Source organism: Cokeromyces recurvatus (assembly GCF_025118155.1).
Source record: "Cokeromyces recurvatus strain NRRL 2243 chromosome Unknown BX663scaffold_28, whole genome shotgun sequence".
Classification (NCBI taxonomy): domain Eukaryota; kingdom Fungi; phylum Mucoromycota; class Mucoromycetes; order Mucorales; family Mucoraceae; genus Cokeromyces; species Cokeromyces recurvatus.
In genome coordinates, this window is record NW_026251414.1 from 74856 (window position 1) to 91800 (window position 16945).

The 16945-nt window shown below is 31.3% G+C and overlaps 4 protein-coding genes across 4 annotated transcripts; 3 read left to right on the forward strand and 1 right to left on the reverse strand.

Annotated features, from left to right (window-relative positions):
- Window positions 1-34: 34 nt before the first annotated feature.
- BX663DRAFT_563650 (uncharacterized protein) lies at window positions 35-7135 on the reverse strand. The gene is made up of 5 exons (XM_051532020.1): window positions 5643-7135; window positions 3655-5523; window positions 728-3562; window positions 546-651; window positions 35-470 (listed from the first exon to the last, which is right to left on the reverse strand). The coding sequence occupies exons 1-5, from the start codon at window positions 7093-7095 to the stop codon at window positions 221-223; spliced, it is 6513 nt and encodes a 2170-aa protein (XP_051379683.1). The 5' UTR covers window positions 7096-7135; the 3' UTR covers window positions 35-220.
- Window positions 7136-8859: 1724 nt separating this feature from the next.
- On the forward strand, window positions 8860-11265 carry BX663DRAFT_520078 (Rho GTPase activation protein). The gene is made up of 9 exons (XM_051529073.1): window positions 8860-9036; window positions 9188-9360; window positions 9421-9622; window positions 9742-9867; window positions 9926-10300; window positions 10362-10569; window positions 10626-10766; window positions 10824-10929; window positions 11042-11265. Exons 1-9 carry the CDS (start codon window positions 8890-8892, stop codon window positions 11250-11252), a joined length of 1689 nt encoding a protein of 562 aa, XP_051379684.1. The 5' UTR covers window positions 8860-8889; the 3' UTR covers window positions 11253-11265.
- A 68-nt stretch (window positions 11266-11333) lies between these two features.
- On the forward strand, window positions 11334-11889 carry BX663DRAFT_520085 (uncharacterized protein). The gene is made up of 3 exons (XM_051529074.1): window positions 11334-11623; window positions 11690-11803; window positions 11867-11889. Exons 1-3 carry the CDS (start codon window positions 11591-11593, stop codon window positions 11873-11875), a joined length of 156 nt encoding a protein of 51 aa, XP_051379685.1. The 5' UTR covers window positions 11334-11590; the 3' UTR covers window positions 11876-11889.
- A 2407-nt stretch (window positions 11890-14296) lies between these two features.
- On the forward strand, window positions 14297-16519 carry BX663DRAFT_520086 (uncharacterized protein). Its single transcript, XM_051529075.1, has 3 exons — window positions 14297-15049; window positions 15158-16334; window positions 16400-16519. The coding sequence occupies exons 1-3, from the start codon at window positions 14515-14517 to the stop codon at window positions 16497-16499; spliced, it is 1812 nt and encodes a 603-aa protein (XP_051379686.1). The 5' UTR covers window positions 14297-14514; the 3' UTR covers window positions 16500-16519.
- The last annotated feature ends 426 nt before the right edge of the window (window positions 16520-16945 follow it).

Below are 16945 nucleotides of genomic sequence, written 5' to 3' on the forward strand. Positions count from 1 at the left end.
ATGATCATATTTATATTGATATACTGATTTTAATAGTATGTATATAATAGTAAAATATTTTATTATTAATATTATAGTTGTAATAGTGTATAATAGAATTTATCTTTCATATTTAGTAATAGTAAAGGAAAAAAAAAAGGACGTATTACTTTTTTTTTTCGTTTAAAGTGATGGTCCAGCCATTTACTTAAAGGAGATGGAGTGTGTGCGTTAAAAAAAATTAAACTTCATTATGAACTTGCTCTTCAGGTTTGCTATTATTAGTTGACAGATAGACTTCTTCAGATTCAATGTCAAACAAATAATGATAATTTAATATAAAATATTTTACAATATTTTGATGATGACCTAAATTAGACATAGTAGTTGCAAATGATGCTGGTCCTGGTGCTGGCTGTAATAGTGTGGGTCCAAATACAATGGCTAAATTAGTTGCATACATATGATTTGTTGCTTCAAAATCAGTGACACTACATATCATATTAGTCAGTTTCCTTTCCTTTCCTTTTTTTTTAAAAAAAAAATTCTATTTTTTTACTACTTACATGACAAAATGTTCAATAATTCTTTTTAATAAAACATAATTACAGTGAGGCAGTTTCTTTAAAACCTTTTTGAGCAAATAAATACGTTCATCATGATCTTCAGAAGCTTTATACATATAAATAAATAAATAAAAAATTAAATATTTATCTCTCTCACTTTTTTTTTGTTAGTTTTAGCTTACCTGATGCCATGATGAACTCGTTATAGTAAGTGTAAGTCAATAATGGCTCGGGCAACTCTCTCAAGAATTGTTTAAAAGCATCTGCAATGACATTAATATCCATCCATTTAGGTTGACTTAAATCTACTTTAGTTGCATCCTTATTAAATTCTGCTTTAAGTGCACTAACGACAGATCCAGTACCAGCTACACGATAAATGCCCACCTCTTCTAATCCACGTCTTTCAATTTCACGTATACATTTCTCTACAACAATAGGAATCATGTTGTCATGCATAAGTGTTTCCAGTTTAACTCCATAAACGGATGTACGAGAGGCTGGCTGATTACGATTATTATTATTATTATTATTATCCATTAAAAAGGCCTCATGATTATCGTGTTCCATCGATTCGGCTGCCAAGACGGATTGTCGTTTAGCTGCAGCCTCACGAGATGCATTATTAATCTCTTGCAACCAGTCATGCATATCTTCACGATGAACGGCTTGAAACAAATATTGCCCACCTTCTTCGGTTACAACACGAAACACAAAATCTCGTTTAGTATACGTACTGGCAACTGATGTTGTAGCATGAATCAAGTTGATGACTGTAGAGGCCTTAGTAGTTGCATCACGATCAACAATCGAATGTGTACCCACCATGGACTGTGGACGCAAACCACGTAAAAAGGAATTAAGACGAGGCATAACACCATTATGATGATGATGATGCTGTGGTTGACTTGTTGGTAACGACTTGTTATTATGGCTTGTTTTTCGGTCTTGTTTTTCCACTAATCGAGCTTGTTCAAGCTGCTTCTTTTGTAACTTTTGCTGCAATGTAAGCCATTCCCTGTCCATCCTGTCTCGTTCTTTAAAGTCACGTTTTAATTTTTCTAATTGCTCTGTCACTAATTTGCTAAAGACGATATGTCGAATGCTGCCCTTGCTCGATGTAGTTCTGACCACAAGACTATTGACTGACCTTTTATTTTCTCGTATTGCAAATTCCTTGAGATCCTTCCAACTTTTCGTAGATTTATTTGGCGAAATCAAAAATGACATACTGAGACCTTTTGCTTCAGCGGGTTGTTCATTGAGGTCTTGTTGGATATTCATGATGAATTGCATAAATTGATAAAGGCTACGTCGCTTGTCGAAATGAATCATCTGTCTGTTCTCAGCAGGGGCATCAGGAGAATGTGTACATAATTCAATGATACGCTCAAAGATCCAACCTAAACTTGGTACAACTGTTGTACTATTATTATTATTATTATTTGTAGTAGTCACAGTGGTTGAGACGACATTCTTCATCAATTGAATTTGACTTAAAAGGTTTTCAAGGGTGTCCAAGTTGGCATGGCCATAATGAACAGCGATATCGCTCCATGCCTTTGTAAACAGTCGAACCTCAGGACTGACGAGTGCAGTTGCAATGGCGTACTCTACGAAACCGGGCATACGACCCACGTGACTATCTGTCGAAACTGTCATCCTCTGACTCATTAATCTACTAGACATAATCATTTGCAAGAACTTTTCAATACGCGAGAAACGTGTTTTGGAGTCAATGTGAGTCGCTATGATTTCACTTATAACCCAACTACGAATAATAAAATGCAAGTAGTAAAGGTATTGAATTGAACTAGGAAAGGCCAAGAGGAGGTCATCATCTGTATAGGCGGAGGGAGCAACCAATGATCGCTTGGCACTTTCGATTGCTGTAAAGATATCGGACACAACCACATCCTCGAGAAGGACATGATGGCTAGATAAAAAGGAGGTAGGTGCAAACAAGACAGGGGCCAATGCAGCGTTAAGACGAGAGGTTCGAGATGGCTTACGAGGAGGTAACCATGCATGGATATCCTCTAGTTGTGCTTCCAAGATACCAAATGTCTGTATCCATTCCTGTAGAGTAATGGTACTAAATAATTGATGTACAGCATGGTTAACTTGATCTAATAAAGTATCAGAAGAAAATTGATCTAGAGGGCTCTTGGTGGTAGTATCTATGTCGTTGTGTGTTTGGGTCGAGATTGAAAGAGGCATTGATTTGTTAGTTGCTAATTGAAGTGTAATATGATAGCGATCTTTGGTTTGGTTTAATTGACTATAGACGGACTCAACCGTACGAATCACTTCAGGGTCAAAGTGAACTGCCTTCATGTCATAACAAGGGTCTAAACTCTTGTTCACAAACTGTTCTCGAATATCGATGATGCGCTGTTTAATCATTGCTGCTGTCTTGAGTGCCTCTGCATGTTCTGGTTTAATATCTTCATCATGACATTTGGCAAGCGGTACTGACCATTCTTCAAGCGCCCTCCGTGCTTGTCGTAAGAATTGGCTTATATAATGTGTTACCTCTATGTCATCGGCAAAATCGTATGGATACATTTGAACCCAATATAATAATAAATTGAGCACACGAAGTTGAATCTTAGCTACCTTTTTCCAATCATACATCAGTATGTCATCTGTCTTGGTATCCATGGGCGTAAAATAGGTCTCTAACAAACTGATCGAGCTCGTTCGTTTCAAAGTAGACTTACATCGTTGTTTAGTTCCCAAAAATCGTTTTCTAAACATATTAAGCAATTCGTTTGATGAGCAATAAATACGATATGTCATAAAAAAAGTTTGAACGTATTCTTTTTCATCCATGATGACTCTTTTTAATTTACGTTGTTGAAGCCCTTCTGATAATAAACTCATTTGCCATTGTTCCCTAAGACTTGACTCATAATTTGATAGACCGAATACAAGAATATCTACTAATTGCTCTAAACTACCAGACTTGATTGTGACAAGTAATACATCTTCATCATTCGTACCTTCGTAATCACCTAAATACAAAAAATAAATAAATTAAATTAATACAATAATAATAATAATAATAAAAATCTACATGAATATGAATTATAATGATCGTAACTACCTTTTTCTTTAAGAAAATCAAGGTTAGGCTCTTTAACTTTTGATAGAATTAAAGCAGATTCATTTTTAAGAATAGCAGAGACCTTAAAAACCAAGTCGTGTACAAAAAGAACAATATCACCGTCCATATCATATTGAACAGCACGACTCTTACGATGCGCTTCAATTAGAGTTCGTGTTGAATAAGTACGATGGGATCGATTTGAAAGTAAAGAGCCTAGCCAGGTTCGATTACCATCTGATTCTAATAGATCTGTAGTTGTAGTTGTAGTTGTAGCCTTGGTGCTAATGGTCTGTACACTACTACTACTTTCATTCATACTACTACTACCTGGTGGGAAACTATAGGTGCGACGACAGAATGCTTTACGATAATTGCTGATAAGAGCATCTGTATCAGACGTATTCACCAAACTGGCACTTGAATTAGATTGTGTAGTAATACCTGTTTGTTTTTTAGTAGCAGTAGCAGTAGCAGTAGTAGCAGTAGTAGTAGTAGTAGTAGTAATACTACTACTACTACTGTTATTATTATTATTATTACGATCATCTTCTAAAAGGGACCGAAGAGAACGAATGCTGTTGTTCTTGTGTGGATGTGTTTTTTTAAATGACTGTTGTGTAGTTGAATAGCCCTGATTTGTACTCGTGTTTGACCTTTTTTTTATGATAGGCTCATTTGTTAATAAACTAAAACTGTTCAAGATGTTGGGGAATACCAAGCAAGACATTGAAGGAGGAGTTGCGAGCTCTGAAGGACTAGTTGCTTGTTGTATCTGTGATCGTCTATTGAATGTTGTACAATTAAAGATTTGTCCAAATACTTTAGGTTCACAAGCTAATGAGCATTCTTGAAGATATTTGTAACTATGCGGCACCGACATAAATTCAGTCACTGAATATTCAAAGAAAGATTGTAAAGGACTAATGAGTGGGGTACTGTTGTCTGATAGCACCTGAGGATGATGGTCATTTATCCATTCATTTAAACTTGTTGTAATCATTTCATAAATATATTGACACTGAAGAAAGTTGACTGCAGTTGGTGTTTCTAATTTTTTTGTTGTGTGTTTTCTGAAGCGATCAACGGCTTGACGAATCGTACCAAAGAAGGGCAAAGGGTTTTGAGGAATTTCTAGGTTGAGTAAGGTAGGTGAAAGTTCATAGATGGCAAAGACATCATGTATATCTAACACTTTACAAAACTGTATCAGCATGGGCGGTTCCCCCCAACTCTCATTCCATACGTCCAGCGTAAATAATCCATAATCAGCCAATAGACGTACCCAGTCCGTCTGTACATGATTGACTAACTCTCGATTCACGCATTTCCAGCTTTCACGTAAACGAACAATACCGACTGAACAAACACCGATTGCAACAGCACACCAGCCCGTCATATCGCCCAATTTGATTAACTCTAATCCAATATGTATCCAATGCTCCAACAATTGAGATCGTATGACGGCATCATCTTGAGAATCAATTAAGATTTGATTTCGTATAAGTCTTGTTAAGAAATGAGGAGAGGTAGTTGTAAAGAGTAATGAGTTTAGCATCTGAGCAGAGGTTTGAGGTCGAGGCAAATAAGATATTGGATTTAACAAGTCTTGTTGGAACTGTTTATACTTTGAGAAATGAAAGAGATAAATTTGTTGTGCAAAACTTGCGGGGTCCATCTGTAAGAAAATATCCCTTGTAAGTCCTGTGATGAGTAAATTAGATAGATTGATAGAAGAATCACGACGTTTATTGTCTAATTGACATGTATTGATATTTTCTACTTCATTTGTATTTTGTATTTCATCATCATCATCATCATCATCATGATCTTCTAACGATAAAGGCTTTGCTGTTGTCATTGTAGGCACTATTGAATAATTAAAAAGAAAAGAAAAGAAAAAAAAAAGAGAGAGAGAGAGAAAAGAATTAAAAAAAAAAGGGAGAGGGAAAATTTATCTATCACCCACACTTATATTAAATACTTGCCTATGGCTTGCACACATGTCTTTTTTGTATTTTCAGCTACAGTCTTGAGAACCAGCTCTTTGACTTGATTCGTATTACTATATTTATCTAACAGCTCCATCATTACAGTTGCTACATCCCCCATCACATCTAACGCATATCGTTCACACCAAACAGTAAAGATCTCCAGTAGACGTGATTGAAATGAAGGTTCCCCTTCTTCCAAAATCGATTTGATTTCATTTAAAACATGTGAACCCGATGTAAATAGAGAATAAGTTAACAAAAAGACATTTAAATACTCATGATTTCCCTCAAAGAGTTGGCGTACAAGGGCGTGAAGACTACCTCCTTGGATTTCGTCGGACCGATGATTCCGGCAAGTCAAGTTATCTTGTGTAGCGTCACACATATTAATCTGATCTTCTTCTAACTGATGAAAGACATTGATCCAAGCTTGGCCTAATTCACGGTATTGAGTAGAGTACATACCCAAGAAGGTAGAGGGACGATGAATGAGATTAAAGAAAAGACCATTAGAATAATCCGACTGTATTGAACTAAAGGAAGCAGGAGAGATAGGTGTGATGGTATCATTGATTTCGATTTTCAAGTCCTGAATAGGCACTTTCTTTTCAATCTTCCATAACTGGCCAATATCAGGACGAATACAGATATAAAGTGTGTCGTGCATGAGTACCAGATAGACCTCTTGTTTTGCCAGCATTGTAACTGGATTCAATTCCATAAATACACAACCTTTCGAATTTGATAAAAACAAGAGTTGTTGAGCTTCACGATCAAAATCAGATTTTACGAGTTTCATTGTTGTATTTGATAACGAGTGATGACTTGTAGACTTATAAGATGGAGATAAAGATCGAAGAGATGATTCAGATGTTAGTTTATAAAGGTATAATTTATGTCCTCTAAGAACAACTCGGTATAATTTCCATCCACGATCATTTTGTTTATGAAAAGGTCTAAAATCAGTCTTTTTAAATAAATAACCTTCTTTTACTATAATTAGACTCGTTCTTTTTTCAACATTGACAGAGTCTACTTTAGGTTTTGCAATTTGAATTGTTGCTGGTAATTCAGTTGATAAAGAATCCATTCCCATCATGGACATTGGTCGTACTTTGGAGGTAAATTCCATCAAAGAGTTGTCATCTAGGGATCTCGATAAAGGTTTATCTTCTGTAAACTCATTTTTTGTTTCTATTGACCAAGGTTTTATAACAGCAGATCGAATAGAAGAAATAGAAGGACGTGGGCCATTTATTTTTTCAGTCTGTTGTATAGTGTTATTATTAGTGTTGTTGTTGTTGTTGCTGTTGTTGTTGTTGTTGTTGTTGTTGTTGTTATTACTTGAAGAAAAGAAGCGATTCTTTAGAAATGAAAATGCATTTCGATGGATGGAATCTTCTTCTGAAGGTAAGGTTGTATTTCCCTTGTTCTTTCTTGACTTCATCGCCTAATGACGGCGATTTTGAATCTATAAAAAAAAAAAATAAGAAAAAAAAATAAATAAAAAAATAAAAAGGTTAAAGAAAAAATAAGAAAAATAAGATAAAATAAAATAAAACTGAAACCTTTTTTTTTAAATTTTTATTTTATTTTTTTCTTATTTTATTTTATATTTTTTTTAATAATACGTTTAAATAAAGGGTTTTTTTTTTTTTTTGTTATTTTCAACCTCCCCATTTTGCTACTAAAGTTCCCAAATGCAGTAAGTTTCAAAAAAGTAAATGTTTGAGAATCTTCTATATCATCGTTTGTTGTGTGCAAGTGCTAAATAATAACACACTTTTATTTCCATTATATAATTTGTTACAGCAACGAGTTTGAAAGTGAGATGAATAGGTTCTGTAGTATGAATCGTTCTGTTATTTCGAGTTAAAAAGAGCTCCTTACCTACTAATTATAAAAGGAGATGGTAATTATTATTTTGTTGATGACTAGTAGTATTATCAACTAAGCCTCTTGAAAGTAATGATTATCAATAATTGTCCTATTATTTTATTTTTTTCAAATACACACAGCTATTCCTCAGTTTAAAATAAACAGAGAGCAAAAATCACTCGTACTCCTCTCAGTCATGTATTAGAAAAAGGAAAAAAAAAAAAAAAAAAAAAAAAAGGGGGAGGAGGGTTTAAGTTGCCTATTTCTAATAAGACTATTATGTAAAGTAAAATACTTTTTATTATGATGATGATGATTCAATTGTTTGTATTTATAAGGCTTATAACATATTAAAAAAGATTCTTTCAATCTATATTATCGAATTTAATAATAAGCTTTACTTCAAGAGTAGGGTAAATTTGTATTTTCTCCCTTTTTCTTTTTTATGAATTTAATTATTTTAGTGAATATCAAAGCCATTCTAATAATGATTGAAGGTTGTATCGTTATTTCTCTTGACAAAGTCTTCTTTTATATGAATATATATATATAGGCCTCATGTTTTCAATGGTATTAAGTTGGAAACGATGACTTGTATTATTGTACTTTAGAACTGTCATGTTTGTTCAACATGTAGGGTGTAGATTAAATTACAATAAGGTAAATAGTAATTTTTGCTGAAAGTCGCTTTACTAAATGAATACAGATAATACCCAAAGCATTTCATTATCATCGTACCCTTTTACAGATAATGGAAGTTAAATCATCATGTATTATTACATAATGAAAGAGGTTATCCCCATATAATAAAAACTAGTTTATTTATTATACTTTACAGCATCATATTCCTTCAGCTCTAATGATAATACTATCTTAATACTTAGTACTGTTATCGATTCATACCACTATGAATAAGCAATAGTCACACTATTATACTCGTTTATACAACTAGTCGTTCTCCTTGTATTATGCACTCTTTAATAAATTATAGACTTGACTTTTGCTTTCTTTGTAAAATTAAAACAGAGGTGTGATAAAAGTATTCAATAATACAATTATTATGTATTAACACTAATTTATCTATTTGTAGGAAGCACTGAAACAAATTTAGATAATATAAATATCAATATTTATATATGTATATATTTATATGTATGTTTATATATTGAGTGTAAATAAATAAATATGTTTATGCTGACTGTAGAGGAAAAGTCATATTATATTAATCTAAAAAATTTATTAAATTACACAAAACATTTTAATCTATTTTATTAGTCGGACAAAAAAAAAAAAAAAAAAAAAAAAAAGTAATAATTTTATTTATATTTTTAAACGCAAAACCATTGTGTCTATTATACTCATCATGCTTTCTTCTGATGACCTTCAAAATAACATTTCAGACGAAATGTTAAATAGTAATCTCGATAATGATAATGATGAGTCTAAAACAGGGAATCAACCTGATTTACAAGAAGATCAACATGTCATTTCAAAATTAACAGATCTCGATGTAAGTACGTTTATTAAAAAAAAAAAATAAAAAAAATAAAAGGAAAGAAAGAAATTCATGTGGAATATTTATTTTATTTTTTTATTTTATTTTTATTTTCATTTTATTTTCATTTTATTATTTTTCGTAAAAAATACTTGTATATGATTAGGGTGGGTTTCAATGCTTACTAAATAAAGTCAAATGTGATATGCAAGCAGCAAAAGATGTTGCCTATTTTTTAAAGAAAAGAGCTGCTATTGAAGAAGAGTATGGGAAACAGATGATTAAATTATCTCAATCTATGATAGAGTCTTACGATAAAAGTCACACAAAAGTATCAAGGTAATAAATGAATGAATAGCAAACTATTTTATTTTATTTCATCTTATTTTATTCATGTAGTTATGGTCAAGCATGGTGTCAGTTTTTAAGGGTTCATGAAAAGATTGGTGACCAACGAGTGAAGTTTTCGAATGATATATCTGAAGTATCAGACGATGTACAAATTATGTATAAAGATACCGAGAAGAGTAGAAAGCAAGTGAAAGAAATGGGTATACGACATGAACGAACTCGATTAGATGCTGAAAACTTGTTAGAAAAAGTAATAGACACTATGTAAATCTATTAAGGATTCCCTTTTTTTTTTTCTTATATTGTAAATGTATGTATGTATGTATATATACATATTGGCTATCTTTTTCTTTTTCTTTTTTTTTTTAGTGTAGACAAAAATATGATATTCTTAGTGAAGAATGGGAAAGAGCTATATTAGCAAATAGTCATCAAGATTCTGAGCATTTACCAAAGAAAAATAGTCTTTTTAAAAGTAATAAAACACCTGCACAGGTAAATGATAATAATAATAATAAAAAGCCTATTGTATTTCTTATACACTATATACAAGTTAAAGCGTCAATTAGATGAGTCATGTGTTAAAGCAAGTCAGGCACAAACAGTTTATAAAAAGCAATTAAATGCCACTAATGCCACACGTCAAGAATATTTTCAACTTCAATTACCCGCAAACTTACTTACGTTAAAAAGTATAAGTGATGAATGTTGTGCAGCTATTCGATATCAATTAGCAAGATATGGTTATTTATTTGAAGAATCTTTGACATTAGATGGACTAGCGATAGATAATGATGAAGGCAAGGGTCTAAGATCTTTAACAGAGAAAATTGATTTTGCAACAGATATTGTACAAGTTGTAAATGATTTCAGTAATCGTACATATACTATAAAAAAGTCAGATATACCCTATAAGGAATATTCAATGGTATCTTCCTACAAATCATATATATATGTATATATAGATGGCTCATTGAAATATATTATAGTCTTTAACAGCTTTAAACGTATTAAGACCCAAGCCAGTATTTGGAATCGATTTAACTACATTGATGCAGCGTGATGGATATGAAGTTCCCCTTATAGTTAGTAAATGTGTTGAAGCAATAGAGTCTAATGGTGTAAAAACAGTTGGACTCTATCGTATCTCAGGAACAAATACACAAATTCAAAGATTAAAGAATGAATTCGATAGAGGTAATACTATACACACACCTATAGACCAGTCTGTATCTATTAATCATGTGAAATAGATTGTGCATCTGTAGATTTAACAACAGAAGAAAACAGTTTAGATATAAATAACATTACAAGTCTATTAAAGCTATGGTTTCGAGAATTACCTGATCCATTATTTCCTCGTTCCTCATATCATCATTTCATGAATGCTGCTAGTAAGGGAATATGACTTGTGAAGAAGTTGAGTTTTTTTAACATATCATATTCATTAGGGATTGAAAATGATCGAATGAGAGTATTGGGTCTCCATACTATCATCAATGATTTACCAGATGCAAATTACGCAACTTTAAAATATATTATGAGGCATCTTTATTTGTAAGTTATTATAAAGTGTTATCTATGCTCATATAAAATTTGTAATAACATTCTTTTTTCTTTTTTTTTTAAAAAAAAAAAAAAAAAAAAAAAAAAAAAAAAAAAAAAAAAGGATTCAACAAAATCAAGAATATAACAAAATGACAGTTGCAAATCTATCAACTATATTTGCAATGACGTTAATGGGAGGAGAACAAAGTCCTAATCGGTCGTCTTCATCTTTACAAGAAAGTCAGAATTTTTCTGATACACAATGGCAAGTGAAAGTTATTCAAACGATATTGGAAAATTATCGCTTAATATTTGAACCAGATGAGGAATAAATAAATAAAAAATGTACTATAATAATCAAATTTAAGATTATTTTATTTAATTTTATTTTCTTTAAAGTCGTAAATATGGTAAATATATTATCTAAATGAAATTGCACATTGTAAATCTGATGTGTGTGTGTGTTTTTCAAAAAAATAAATAAATAAATAAATAAAAATAAACAAAAATAAAGGGTAATTGCTTTAGTTCAAAAGATCTTGATGATGGTCATGAATTGAAACCAACAAATGTGAACAATACAAAGAATAATAAAGATTTAAATAGCAAAGGGCATGTATTAGGTAGTTCTTCTCTTGAATCTCCTACAAATGTAGATTCAAGGGAAGCTATGCTTATTGCAGCTGAAAAAAGAAGACTTCAAGTAATCTTTTATATCTATATATATAAATGTATATAAATAAAATGGTAACATGTTATAACTTGATAGGCTGAAAACCGTGGAGTAAAAGAAGGCGGAAAATTAAGTAAACAATTAGCAGAACAAAAGAAACAACAACATCAGCCATCAACACCTAGAAATGAAGTAGATGATCGTCTTGTTGTAAGTTTGAAGCTAATAATAATATTATATATTTAAACAAGTTTTCATTCATTCATTATATAGTGGGATTAGTAGAAAGGAGCCATAAGAATTTAAATATATTTTGTATACATAGCCATTATTATATCCTTCTATTTACTACTACAATAAATTAATACTAATATTACGTAATAATACGTGTTACAACATGAATAGTCTCTTGGATTCTTATTGTAGAAAAGAATTTTTTTTTGTTAGACAATTCCATTCCAATTATATCAGGAATCCTTGATTGCCACCGTAAATATCAAATAAGATTAATTATTATAAACTATGAGGGATCCTACTGATAATACAAACCAGTTCACTGAATTCACATTGACATTTAAATATCCGATATCATTCTTCAGGGTAATCCTATATTGTTGGTGAATCAGGGCAAATGACTTTAAATAGAGTCAAATACAATATTATTTATATAATCCAAGAGCTTATTTTAATGAAAAGATGTATACATATAGATTCAATAGTATTGTAGTGAAGAATGCCTTTACCAAGTTCAAATTTTTTTGATAGGAGTAAATTAAGATTTTCAAAAGATAATATCAAGTCGAATGTTATAATAATTAAAGCTACTTTAACCAAGTATAAACATGTTACAAGAGCCAAAGATATGTTTCGTATACATATATATAAAAAAAAAATGTGGGTTTTAATTATTATGCCATACCATATAAGATGACAAGTATAAAACTCTTAACATATGAGTGTGATTTTACGTAATAAAAAGTTCATATAAATCAATCTGAGTTTGGTGTATATGATTAAAAAGAAAGAAAGAAAAAGATAAGCTTATAGAATAGAAATGACACACGTTAATACTATAATTCCAATATTCAAATGTCATCATTTCACAAGAGAATATTACAACTAAGATAGATATACACATATATATAATACATATACATACACATATATATATACATATACATATACATATACATACACACACACACACACACACACACACACACACATTATACATGTTTATGCTACAGCAAATATTCTAAAACTTCAATCTACGAATAGGAAAATATAAATAGTTTATTAAACAATATTTGTGTTTAAATACTATGTATTTTTGTATTACAAAACAAAATATACCAATTATATGTAACATGAGTTACCGAAAATCAGGATTTTAATTAACAAATAAAGAAAATTATGCTTTCTTTTTACTAAAAATGGCAAAATAGATAGCGTGTGATCTTTACATTTTAAAGTAGAACAAATCTGTACCATCTGAATTTGTCTAAAAAAATTAAAATTTTCTGTCTATCAAAGCTTAAAATAAACAAACTTCAAATTCTTATTTAATTCAAATCAAAAAAAGGTAATAAATTTCAATATTTATCTTTATTGCAAATAACAAAAAGTAACTTTTTCTATTTTAAATTAGTCTAAAAATTCTTTCTTTATTAGGAATATCGTTATTACTACTTTTTTATTATTATTATTTTTTACCATTTTTTTCAAGATTATCTGTATTGAATCCCAAATAGAGGAGGTCTTACTTTAAAAAGTTAAATTACTAGCTAGTGTTTATATATGAATGGGTTTGATTACTTTCATTCATTATAGAATAATTAGAACTGTTAGAATAGAGATAGCAGGTTTATTATCTTCTTTGAACAACTACCAAATACAGAAAAATCAATATTTTTTGTATATATTTGATTAGTTATTTATTTAAAAGAATGTTTTTGTCACTTAGTGGGATTCATGTTTCTGATAGCTGTTCCGAATTAAGCTGATATTCAAATAAATAAAGAAAAAAGCAAGTAAATTGATGATTATTGTCAAAAAAAAAAAAAAAAAAAATTGCCAACTAAAAGCGTATAGAAGAATGAAAGATATATTTTAGAATAAATTAACATGGAATTTTATTTTATTTTCTATCATGTATTAATGGTAGCGTTTGTGTTTGTAGATGTAAACACATATTTTCTTTTTTTGTGTGAGATGCACAACTACTATTAGATATAAATTTACCTGTGTTATTCTATAACAGCGAAAGTGAGAACTAGCGCATTGACTCGACAGGATTAGCCAACATATTTCATTATTGAAGACGTGATCGTCGAATAAAACTATTATAAGAAAACACGAATTTTAAATGACAGAAATAACTAGTTATTGTTTCTAACTTAAAAAAAAGTGGCATGTTTCTATTTTATTTTTATTTTATTTTAAAAAAACTTTATTTACTATATTTTAATTTTTTTTTCTCCTCCTTTTTTTTCCCCTATCTTTTTTTTTTTGTTTTTGTCTTTGTTTCCTTTATTTTAATAATGTTACAACAAGGGATTCCGGGTTTGGATTTTGACACTTATTTTAATGTTGCACCAAATCCAATTCAGGTGCCTCAACAGCAACAACAGCAACAACAACAACAACAACAGCAGCAGCAGCAACATCATCATCAATTACTTTATAATCAACACCAAAATCCATCTCAGCAGCCCATTCATCCTACACAGCCTTTAAACCTTCCAAAGTTTAACCCAGCCCAACAGCCCTATTATATACCACATCAGCAACAACAGCAACAGCAACAGCAACAACATCCATATCATCATCATCATCAACAACAACATCATCAGCATCAGCATCAACATCAACGTCATCATCACCAACAGCCACAACAGCATAATGATTCCTCTTCCTTTGAAATGCTAGACTGGTGTATGAAACAGCCACAACAACAAAAACAGCCTACAGAAACAATCAATGTACACACCCCTATTTTAACTCCAAGTATAAATAACAATCATCCCTCACCGGTTCGAACGGATTATTTTTATTCTACCCCACAATCCAATAACCCTTCACCTGTTTCTACTACTAGATATGATATAAGCCAACAACATCCTACTCCATTAATCATAAAAAGAGAAGATTATGGTGGGTATCATAACACTCATTATAACTTATCAAACAATACCACGATAGCAACGACCGTGAATACTACAACTGTATCAGATTCATCTATGGCTCCCGTTCCTATTAATAATGGTCTAGCTACGCCAATATCAGAAATTGCCTTTCCTGGTACTCCTCAATCTCGTAATTCAATCCACTCCTCTGACTCTAGTTCAACTTCTACTCAATCTGAACCCGCTCATATATCTCCTATCGATGTTCCTCCGCCTCTTACAAATGCCTTTGCTACTATCGAAAAATGGGGCAAATCAGCAAATGAAGAAGGTAAAAAAAATATAAATTGAAAAAAAAAAAAAAAAACTTGAAATTCACATATATCTTCTCTTTCTTTCTTTCTTTCTTTTTTTTTGTTCATGGTTTACTTTAAAGAAGATTATCATGAAACTCGTTATTGGAGAAGAACGAAACGTAATGATTCTACTTCTAGTAATACAACAAATTTAATAGCAGCAGCTGTTGCAGCTGTTGCCGCTCGTTCTTCTTCCAGTTCCCCCATTGAGACAGGTCGCCAATTGAAAAAAGTAGCTCATAATGCAATTGAACGTCGGTATCGTAATAATATCAATGACCGCATTCGTGATTTAAAAAATGTCGTTCCTGCACTCTATAAAGCAAAGATAAGAGAAAAGAAAAAGTCCAGGAATGAAGAAGAAGAAGTAGGAAGAGGAAGAGGAAGAGGAACAGAAGGAGAAGCAACAGGTGCAGGTGCAGGTGCAGACTCTGAAGAAGAAGAAGAAGAAGAAGATAATGCATCTACTGATAGTGATCATACAGGCGAAATCATTGATGGTGTAGAAGTAGCTAAAAAGCTGAATAAGGCAACTATTCTATTAAAAGCCACTGAATATATTTATTACTTGAAACATAAAAATGAAATGGCTGAACAAGAAAATCAAGTCCTTCAACAAATCCTAGCTCAAATGCCAGGTGGAGCCAAGGTACTAGCACGCTTTCAATCTCAAAAATATGATTTTCAACAGGCTGAACAGCAACGTATGCTTCAGGAACGCAAGGAATTACAGGAACGTGAAAAGGCTGAACGTCAAAGAATACTCCGTGAACGTGCTGCTCAAAGGGCTGCCTTGGCTGAGTTATTACCTAAACCTGAACGTAGACCTTATCGTCGTAGAGCGAAAAGGCAACAACAAGAGAATACTAACAATAAGAAGAAGCAACAGCAGCAGCAACAACAACAACAGCAACAGCAACAACAACAACAACAACAACAAGTCTTCATGATAGAGTCATCATCATCATTACCCTCTATTAACCAACATTCTAAGAAAGATTTAAAAAATGGTAATATTCATACTGCTGGCAGTGAAAGATCCCTACTAGAAGATAACAACAATAATAGTAATCATGGTAATAAAGTCTTTATGGCCATGTTCTTATGTCTAGCTATTGTTTCACCTTTCTCTTTTCAAAACGTTGCTGCAAAGCCCTATTATGGGGCTCGAGTCATTTCTCAACTACAACAACAGCAACAACAACAGCAACAAATAGTGGCCCGATCTTTACCATCAACAATTGTATCTACTAATTACTGGTAAATACAACTTTATACTTGTGTATAAAAATAAAAAAAACACTAATTATTTTTTTATTTTTTAGGTACTTGATTAAGACTGGTTTATTTATCTTATTAGTCATGACTGCATTATTCCATTACTATACTCAATCTCGACGTATCGTCACTCAAAAGAAGGTTTAACAAAAAAAAAAAAAAAAAAAGACAGCGTTATAGACTTGAAATATATTTTTGAAGTACGTTTGTATTTCTACTTTTTCTTTTCTTTTCTTTCTCTCTTTTTCTTTCTCGTTCTTTCTTTCTTTCTTTTTTTTTTACGGTAAAAATTCCTTTATACCCAGCCTTTCTCAAAACCCCATTCATTTCTACACTAATATAATAAAGAAGGTTTTAATTTTTTTTTTTAAAAAAAAAATCTAAAACATTTATGCTTCTTTCTATAATAGTAAAAATTTGAAATTGTGGAACTTCTTTGCAGTTGGGGAATTCAAATGGAACTCACATGTTGTAAATCAATAAGGAATTTATATTTAGAATACTGTCATTTTATTTATTTATTTAAAGTTCAGAAATAAACAAAAATATAGCCTTTATTATTGTTAATCCTATTTTGTTTCAAAAGAAAAAAA